The 10,254-nt window shown below is 36.0% G+C and overlaps 2 protein-coding genes across 3 annotated transcripts in view; both read left to right on the top strand.

Annotated features, from left to right (window-relative positions):
* Window positions 1-10,147, top strand: part of LOC142348575 (uncharacterized) — a 222,908-nt gene extending 212,761 nt beyond the window's left edge. Inside the window, exons 2-7 of one of the 2 annotated variants that reach the window (XM_075399968.1) lie at window positions 4,651-4,816; window positions 5,199-5,414; window positions 6,230-6,386; window positions 6,677-6,702; window positions 8,543-8,624; window positions 8,962-10,147. In XM_075399968.1, the coding sequence (XP_075256083.1) occupies window positions 4,651-4,816; window positions 5,199-5,414; window positions 6,230-6,386; window positions 6,677-6,702; window positions 8,543-8,624; window positions 8,962-9,413 (1,099 nt within the window). In that variant the 3' untranslated portion in view covers window positions 9,414-10,147. Of the gene's footprint in view, window positions 1-4,650; window positions 4,817-5,165; window positions 5,415-6,229; window positions 6,387-6,676; window positions 6,703-8,542; window positions 8,625-8,961 lie in introns of both variants that reach the window. The other variant, XM_075399966.1, reaches the window with a different exon arrangement.
* The window catches only part of LOC142348577 (catenin beta-like), a 291,880-nt gene that overhangs the window by 228,939 nt on the left and 52,687 nt on the right, over window positions 1-10,254 (top strand). The gene's annotated exons all lie outside the window — the stretch shown is intronic.

Here is a 10,254-nt window from a genome sequence, read left to right as displayed (position 1 = left end):
TAGTAGTAGTAGTAGTAGTAGTAAGTAGTAGTAGTAGTAGTAGTAGTAGTAGTAGTAGTAGTAGTAGTAGTAGTAGTAGTAGTAGTAGTAGTAGTAGTAGTAGTAGTAGTAGTAGTAGTAGTAGTAGTAGTAGTAGTAGTAGTAGTAGTAGTAGTAGTAGTAGTAGTAGTAGTAGTAGTAGTAGTAGTAGTAGTAGTAGTAGTAGTAGTAGTAGTAGTAGTAGTAGTAGTAGTAGTAGTAGTAGTAGTAGTAGTAGTAGTAGTAGTAGTAGTAGTAGTAGTAGTAGTAGTAGTAGTAGTAGTAGTAGTAGTAGTAGTAGTAGTAGTAGTAGTAGTAGTAGTAGTAGTAGTAGTAGTAGTAGTAGTAGTAGTAGTAGTAGTAGTAGTAGTAGTAGTAGTAGTAGTAGTAGTAGTAGTAGTAGTAGTAGTAGTAGTAGTAGTAGTAGTAGTAGTAGTAGTAGTAGTAGTAGTAGTAGTAGTAGTAGTAGTAGTAGTAGTAGTAGTAGTAGTAGTAGTAGTAGTAGTAGTAGTAGTAGTAGTAGTAGTAGTAGTAGTAGTAGTAGTAGTAGTAGTAGTAGTAGTAGTAGTAGTAGTAGTAGTAGTAGTAGTAGTAGTAGTAGTAGTAGTAGTAGTAGTAGTAGTAGTAGTAGTAGTAGTAGTAGTAGTAGTAGTTGTAGTAGTAGTAGTAGTAGTAGTAGTAGTAGTAGTAGTAGTAGTAGTAGTAGTAGTAGTAGTAGTAGTAGTAGTAGTAGTAGTAGTAGTAGTAGTAGTAGTAGTAGTAGTAGTAGTAGTAGTAGTAGTAGTAGTAGTAGTAGTAGTAGTAGTAGTAGTAGTAGTAGTAGTAGTAGTAGTAGTAGTAGTAGTAGTAGTAGTAGTAGTAGTAGTAGTAGTAGTAGTAGTAGTAGTTAGTAGTAGTAGTAGTAGTAGTAGTAGTAGTAGTAGTAGTAGTAGTAGTAGTAGTAGTAGTAGTAGTAGTAGTAGTAGTAGTAGTAGTAGTAGTAGTAGTAGTAGTAGTAGTAGTAGTAGTAGTAGTAGTAGTAGTAGTAGTAGTAGTAGTAGTAGTAGTAGTAGTAGTAGTAGTAGTAGTAGTAGTAGTAGTAGTAGTAGTAGTAGTAGTAGTAGTAGTAGTAGTAGTAGTAGTAGTAGTAGTAGTAGTAGTAGTAGTAGTAGTAGTAGTAGTAGTAGTAGTAGTAGTAGTAGTAGTAGTAGTAGTAGTAGTAGTAGTAGTAGTAGTAGTAGTAGTAGTAGTAGTAGTAGTAGTAGTAGTAGTAGTAGTAGTAGTAGTAGTAGTAGTAGTAGTAGTAGTAGTAGTAGTAGTAGTAGTAGTAGTAGTAGTAGTAGTAGTAGTAGTAGTAGTAGTAGTAGTAGTAGTAGTAAGTAGTAGTAGTAGTAGTAGTAGTAGTAGTAGTAGTAGTAGTAGTAGTAGTAGTAGTAGTATAGTAGTAGTAGTAGTAGTAGTAGTAGTAGTAGTAGTAGTAGTAGTAGTAGTAGTAGTAGTAGTAGTAGTAGTAGTAGTAGTAGTAAAAAGACTTGAATTTACCATTGAAGGATTTTTGACAGTACTAGAAAAGATCTTTACAGAAGGTAGCAGTAAAAGAAAATATATGAATTAAAGGAAATAATCTAAGATACGTTCAACATCTGCAAACGGCACAGCGACATTTGATTGACCATGTACAGGTTCTTGATATATCGTATTTTAAATCACGTAAACTGACGAAGAAACCCTTTAAGAGCGATTTAATATTTGCAGGGGGAACTAAAATGTTAATAGCCGCAAAGCAATAGCTGAGGCTATTATTGGCCTTCTCTTGGTTTTTTTTATAGTTCAAACAAATGGAATTGTATTGAGGCGCTGTCTTTTTTAAGATCTGTTCACACATTTTCATGAATTTTGAAGTCAAGTTGAAGCGATGATTTAGTTCACGCAGAAAAAGGAAGTGGAGCGAAAATGCAAGTGGTTTGTTAAATCAATTTGTTTAATCTTTGAATTGCAGGTTAGGAGTTGTCCTGCTATGTTTCTGATACGACCATATGCCGTTACAATCACTTCAAATCTGCTTTTTGATCATTCGCTCACGCAATTTCAACTGAATTGCGTGCGTGACGTCATTTTTCAATCTTAGTGGAGTGAATTTCTTGTTCATTCGCGTAAATGATCAGAAAACTCGCTCACACGTGGCTTACCTCACTCTCATAAATGACTTCCCCGCTCTGAAATTCAAAGAGAAAAAGTCAAGTGAGTGTGTGTCACTGTAATTGAAGGTTATTTGAGAGCATCTAATAGAAGCATAATTCAGAAAGAATAAGTTATACAGATTCCTAATCAAAATCTAAGATCTCAGGTATGGAAAAAAGAAGTTTTTGGTCTGTTTCTTTTTTTAAATCTTTTTGAGACTGCAGGTCTACAAAGGTACTGCGGCTTTTCTCGCAATCTGCCAGCTATGTTTGTTACATGGTTACCTTGGGTAGAGGACAACTGCGTGGGTGGCAAAGTGAGTTCTATGGCAACTGCGTGAGTTTTATAGTATCCATTTGTGCTGGTTGGCTGAGCCTGGCTTTATTTTATTGACTAAGTTTATCGGCTATCATTAGCCATGGTTACGTCTTAATACGAAGACGTACCAAAATGTAGAAATTTCAACGAATGTGATTGGTTGAGAAATTTAAAACACTATCCTTTGCGTTCAATTAGCCTAAAATTGACATAGCTTAATGCTAGATTATAGATGTTTTACCGCATCTGGCCATGCCTCAGCGGCCCGTGGGACTTGATATTAATCTATCACCACCAAACGTGAGACTAGTTTCCCCCTTTCGGCTTTTCGCGATTTCTGATCAATTTTTAGTTAACATTCATATCCTGTTTTAAAATATGGAGAATTGGTTGACCAATCAGCCAATCAGAAACCAATATTCCCATTTTCTCAATTGTGATTGGCCTCCAATAAAATTTCTATATTTTGGTACGTCTGCCATTCTCACTAGCGCCATTAGCTATATTGAATCAGCTCATCAAAATCAAAACGCGAACTCCTTCACCTTTTATCTGGTTTTTTAAAAGGCTCTTGACAAGGTACTTTTTAACGTTTTGATTACTAAACTGGTGCGATCTAGACTTAACATTCTTTCGGAGCTATCTCCTTGCGCAAGGCAGCTCTTAAAAGTAAATTGTTTTCCGTCGTCGCCTCGTTAAATTTGTTGCCGTTTCGTTACCACTATAATCCGAGTGAAAGTTATTAATTGCTCTTGAACGAAGTTCATAGCAATTATTGTAAATGTGTGTCTTTTTATGCAAATTTTTCGCTTGGCAATTTTGCGATTTTCTTCTAGAACATTCTTTGACTTCTCAAGTGACTTTTTCACGCTTTCGTTCTTTTTTTTGAGTGATCTCAATTGCTGCGAAGTAAAGAGTTTTGCTAATATAAAATCGGTTGTAGAATAGCAGAGGTAAGTGATTTGTAGCGCATTGGTTAGTGCGCGGCCGTGGATCGGGAGGTCAGTGGTTCGAACCCCGGCGGGGGAAAGGTTTTTTGCACCCATAAAGAAAAATTGATCTAGATTTGTCGGTTTATGTTTATTATTTCCAGTGTGTATTATCAGTCTGTCAGTTTTTTTGTTTTGATTACATTGCTCAGCTATATTTGATCTTGTGTGGAGGGATATGAATGTTTAGTTGTCATATCGGGATCTTTTTTCTGTGACTGACGTACTATTTCAGTACTATTTCAGTATATAATTTTGTACCTCGATGATCCTTCAGGGTAGAACTTTTTCTGTTTTGGCGGTATTAGTTCTTCTGTTTTAGGACCCTCTTTTTGTTACATTTTCATTGATGCTCTCTATTAAGCCTTCCACCATTTTGTCTATCAAAATTATTGTTGTCTTTTAATCGTGAAACTAATATTTTCAATGTTAAGCGTTTTCTTATAAGATCTGTCTTCAGTGTTCGAAATCTTCTCAGTCTCTATACCTGTCATTATTTAAAAACAGTGCAATGCTTCGTTCGTTTTTTGAGTTATTCGACTTCTGATTTACCGGCGGAACTTTATTTTTTGGGCTCAAAGCGCGGCTAAAAGTTTCGGATGAAAAACATGAAATAATATATATAAAATAAAATTTACAATTGCATATATTATAGGCTTTTCAGACAAGGGAACAAAAACCATGGTACTATATAATTGTGTTATTGGACGTAATTTGAATTGTGCATAGACTTAAGAAGAGACATTTGCATTAAGTGGTATACCATCAGTGAATTAACTTCCGTCTAATATTGTGCCTACGTTTTGCATGAAATCTTTTCTGCTTTTTTCACCCTTTTTACGTTCTTCAGACCTTTTGAATGCTTTCACTCAACGTTCACAAAATCTATGAATTCTGTATTGTTTTAACGTTACAATTAAGGGTTTGTTCTTGTATTTTCTGGCGTGATTTAATTCATAGATACTACAGTATCACAAAAAAGAGGTGCAATCATTTAAAACATTTTTTTCTCTCACTGTCCACCTTGGGCTTGACCCGTTATAAGTAAGCATTAATATGTACAAGATTGCGGTCGTCATCACAGCCAGTTAATTTGTCCCTAAAATTGCCAAAACGTTTCTAACTGAAAAGTATAAACCGTGTGCTAATTTTAAACGTGTGCCAGTCAATCATCAGGAGCCAACGGATCAAGCCATCGAACCAGTTCTGGAATGACTATTGACGACCTACTGCCACCCGTCGAGGTCAAAGATAATTTCATCGGCTACATGGTGCATTGCGAAAGTTCACAGGCAATCTTCTGCACGCCCAAGAAATTACTTGCGCAATACGTGAGTACTTAGAGAACAACCCCCCACCACCACCAACTGTATGGCCAACAGAAATTACGGATATCTGGGGGCTAAGAGAATTCGGATCTCTTTTCTCCAAAATCGGGGTCTAGCTGGTTAACCGTTACACCTTTGAACTAGTATTTTTATGATTCTTTTGCGCTTATAGATCAGCTCGTGATAGCTACACTTAAAATATCATCCGAAACATTCAAAATAAGTTTAGTTGAGATGCTCATTAATAGTTCTAGCGTTCACAGCGCACATCTTTTTATTCGCATTGAAAAGATAGTCCGTATTCATTGATTCTCATTTCGATAACAGATTATGAAATAATAAATTGATTTAGGTCATTTCGGCGAATAAACTCAATTCGTTTCAGAACGAGTTGGAAGAAAGTGTGAACCATCTTCAAAGTAAAGTGCCTCTCGAATTTGATTCCATCGCTCTCCCAGCAATGGCACTGGCGCCGTCCAAAAAGTACCCCGGGTGTCTTTACAGAGCTCTGATTCTTGATTACAAAGCGTCAGATTCAGGGTCTATGTGTAAAGTGATGTTTGTGGACTGGGGAAATGAAGAGATAGTGGACGCTGCTAAGGTAATTTATTGTTCATAAGTGACCATTTGTTAAGCTTACTTTTTTGGCCAAAAACATTAGTTTTTCGTTAAAAGGTTTTGAAGCAATTATTGCGGGCGTATAATTTTAATGTAAAATTTTTGCTTGACCGATTTGATTTTGCCACCCTTGGCCTCTTCTTGTGGCCTTTCATGTGATCCAATTTTGTTCAAGAGCAATTCGAACGAGGTTGATCGTTTATGTTCAATGTTTGTGATCTTTTTTACGAGAAAGTATAATTTCTATCAATCAATGTAGTCAACTATCAAAATTTGTTGGTAGAGATCAATCAAGAATACCTTCAATTAGATCAAAAGCATCGATAATCTAATTGTTTTGCAGAAAAAGGGTGGCTAAGTGAGCAAATGGAAAAATATTTTATCATATCACAGAAAGGAATCGAATTGAATCAAGAAATTGAGGTTTCCTGTTTTAATGCTCTCAAACTACGTCTGTAGCCCTTATATTAGTCCTGTGGTCTTTTTTGTGATGCGTTTTTTTGCTTGACTGATAGCACCCAGAGGGCTTTAAGTTCTCTTAGAGCCTTTCAGCTTACTAGTCTCCAAGTATGCAATTCACAGAAGCTGTTTTGGAGACTTATTCTCATGACGAGATGTATTGGAACAATATGCACAAATGCAAATCACCGCCACATCACTGGACATTTCAAACATATAGAGAACTATACATAGAGAACTATCGCTTTTTTATTTTCATGTAACACGCAATTACTCGCTCGAGTAGTCTTGATGTTATGCTTTTGTAACGAGAGAAATCCAACATGCAATTCTATTTAGGTGCTTAAAATACCAGCCAAGTTCTGCATGTTACCGCCAGCTGTGAAGATTTCGCTGGCATATGGCGAAGATGGTTGTCCTTTCAAGCATGCGCTTCCACATTCGAAGAGGGTGACAAATCTCCTGAAGAAAGTGCTAACGGGAAAAGACGGACATTGTATTTCACCAAATCAGATCAATTAAATTAAACTGTAAATAAATTAAATCAAATAAATAAATAATGATCAAACGGGTATTGGAAATTGAGAATGGGCAAATTGCAAGTTATTTTGATCTTTTAAGTTTATGCCCCCTTACAATAGCGTTCTCGCATATATCGAAATATAAGTTGCCTACCGATTTTATAGAAAGGATGATTTCGTCTGTATCAATGTGCGCCAGTTGCTTTGAACTATAGCTATTTCGTCAAAGTAAGGCTCCAATACTGATCTGATTTGTTGAAATCAGCGCTGCCCATTCGTGTACAAGTTTACGTAAGTACAGATCAACATTTGTTATAGGACCGTTTTGTTAATTTCAATTTATTCGGTGGAGCTCAAAGGGTATAAAATTATTTCTCTAACCCTGGATTAGAACACAAAATGATGGGTTTATAACTAATACATCCGAGAATTGAAAGTGAGTTAGTAAGTGTTGAATTGCTCTTGAACGAAGTTCATAGCAATTATTCTAAACGTGTGTGTCTTTTTTAATGCAAAATTTTCGCTTGACCGTTTTGACTTTTCAAGTGACTTTTACGCCCTTGGCTTCTTGCCTTTCGCGTGATCTAAAATTCTCTCTCAATCACAATTTCAAGCAGCTAAATTCAATTGGCGGCAATTTAATACTAAAAGTCAAATGAAAAGTGCGCCGAAACTGGTGACATTTTTAACTTTAAATCTTAATAGTGGTATATGTTAACCTCTAATGTGATTATTTGAAGCCCACTATTGAACTTCTTAGTCCCATTTAGGCTCCCCCCCCCCCGACTGAAGCAGGCTGCAACTGATTAGAGCTCCCACTAGTCGTTCGAGAGCAATTCTTCCGACGTTTAGTCGGTTATGTTTTGTTAATGCGATCCCTAAAGTAGTGGACATTTTTGACACAAGAGGTAAAACTATGATAGAAAGGTAAGAATGAGCTTTCTCGGTTTCATTTTTTCTTTGTTCTTTGCAATATGCTCATTGTCTCGTACACAAATGTTGATATTAAAAATTTGAGATCAAAAAGCAATTTAATAGGGGAATCTCTATATATAAAATTCTGGTTTCTGTAACTGCTAACAAAATGAAGTGGCAGCTAAGAAAGAACAAAAAAGTTTAAAAAAATGAACGCAGGAGAAGTGGTTTACTAAACATTCTCTCACTAATTCTGAAATTTTGAACCAACTTGAGGATTACTTGGATTTATTGAAGCAGAAATTATTTGCTTTTGTTTTTACCTTAACATGGAAGAGTCGTTACGTCCAATCTGGGGTATTGTTTCTGCCATTGTAAAGGATAATTGAAACGTGCAATTACGAAAGTAATCCTAATGGTATAAACGTATGTTTTAACATAAAACTAAATTCTAAAGTTGAGTAAACAACAAAAACAATCGTTCTAAAATACTATATGGTCACCTTTTCTAGGTGACCATATCGGTTCTACTTCTTTTCGCCCCTATTCATTTAACCCCCTATCATTTAACCACGATTTATTCACCCCTCTATCATTCAACCCTTCCATCAGGCATGTTTTGTCATAATTAAGTGGATAAATTAATCCCACATTCGGTTGTGATAGTTTCATATCAAGCCGCAAGGGCTGCTGAGACATGGCCATGGCCCGCGAGGCATGGCCAAATAATTATATTGCTAATTTAATAATTGAGAGGCTTTTATTAAATCATAGCTACCGAATCAAATCGTTGTTCCTAGCTCGTGTGTTTGTTTTCCTTTTTTGTCATTGTCAATTTTGAGGTATTTTTAAAGGCACGATCTTGTTGGTAACACGGTCATCACTTCGGTGTTTCTCATTATATACCCCACCCCCTGCTTAGTGGTCAGATAACCTATACCCCCCCCCCCCACAATCGTGGTAATTATACCATAATGGGGAGGGGGCTATTATGGGAAAGACCCACGCTCTGTGCTAATTTAATGTATAATTTATACAGCTTTTGAAAGTTCAAATCAAATCTTGAATCTAGATGTTGATGATCACAGAAAAATTTCTCGACCTGAATTAAATTTACCAGTTTACACTGAATGGCATTAATTTTGCAGCGCTCGCCCTATAACAACCAACTGTGTTATTTTAGTCGATGATATTTTACGATTTTTGCGTTGTTTAGGAGCGGCCGAAAAGAGCAGGGGATGCTTTCCAAGTGTATGCTTCTTTACAGAATGAGAAAGACTGTATTTGGTCAATTATTGGTGAGTATGATTAAACTGGTGATGGTACTAATGGCAGTTCACTTCATGCTTTAAACGTTCAAAGAGAAATTAAGACCAATCTTATTGGCAATAAAATGAGGCTGCGTTTTGACTGACCAGAGCTTTAAAGAAACTTTTATCTTGCTGTTTTATATCTGTTTCCTTTTTACATCCCTTGTACAAAGGACAACAACCAGTCGCTCTAATATGTTATTGTTTGAACAAAGAGCAGCTAATTTACTCAAATGTCGGCAATCCCACATCCTCAAATTTGCGGTTTTTTGTTTTAGTTTTTCAAGTTTCCTGTAAAAAAAACAAACCGCATTCTTTATTTCAGTTAATCAGTTATCTGAATCAACGGATACAGATTCATCTCGAAAGGCTACAGGAAGTAGTAACGTGCAAAATTCAAATGGTTCTCAAGGTTCGAACCAGGCTCATAAAACAAAACCTGAACAGTCATATCAACATCGGGCTACGAGTTCAAGATTTGCCCAAGGTTCGCAGCACCGTCCTCATCAATCCCGGCAAATTGAGAGGTTTTATACGGACATTGTAGAACCCGCTAACGTCAACAGTTTAGACGATATGAGTGTTATCGCAAAAGAGGACAAAATGCACGTTTTCATGAAGAGTAATTTTGGCTTAAGTAGTCAGAACGAATGTCCGATTCCGCCAGAAGATGAAGTATCAATAGCCCCTAATTCACCCGATGGAAGTCATTTTACTTCCATCAGTCACATGCCTCCAAATGCACCCTACAGATATGACCACAAATTTAACTTCTGACAACTGTTTGATAGTTGACAAGACGATTCAACTTTTCGATTCCAGGTATATGGGTAACAGGCTGCAACTACTCTCCCGGTCTTTACCCAATATAGCCCCCAAGCGTTATCTTGTATCGTATAACCTTCACCACCGCAATTATCGTAAATTCACAGTCTATCTTAATTCATGGGGGCATGATGGTGGAAAACCTACTATCTATATTGGAAAACTGATAATGATCATCGAAAAATTAATATAAATGGTGTGTACACTCTATTTGAAGCAGTTATTAAATTATACTGTGTGAAAAGTAGACGTGAAGTGACCACCGTATCTGTGCAATCTTGAAATTGATGATTCTTCAGAACTCAACATTGTAGAAACCATTTTGCGCCAAACCCTTGTCCCAAAGAACAAGACCATTTATAATAGATTGTTCAACATACTTTTGTAGTGATGTGAATTAAGTGTAAAGAATAGTTCAGCCTTTTATTAGCCTCTACAAAATATTGTACAGATCTATTATACAAGCCTACATAAAAACAACTGCAAAACATGCCGTAATTTATTCTATTATTGCCACGATCATATACTATCATTCTATGGAACATGGAAATGGCGACCCTTGTATAATATATTGTTCTCGTATATGAGTCTTATGAATCATTTGTTTGTCTACATCAAGAATTTGTTAATGTGATTATTAGTGTCAATTATTAGTCAACATTTATTTGAGTTAAAATTTACCAGAAGTTTTTTCAGTCAAGCAAAATAAAGAATTATAAGTAAAATACGTAAAAGCTCAGTTAAATTGATACAAGTAGCAGGTAGTTTTAAATTTGTGGTCTAGTTGATCATA

Source organism: Convolutriloba macropyga, chromosome 10 (assembly GCF_964194025.1).
Source record: "Convolutriloba macropyga chromosome 10, txConMacr16.3, whole genome shotgun sequence".
Classification (NCBI taxonomy): domain Eukaryota; kingdom Metazoa; phylum Xenacoelomorpha; order Acoela; family Convolutidae; genus Convolutriloba; species Convolutriloba macropyga.
This window is presented reverse-complemented; position numbering and strand designations above follow the sequence as displayed.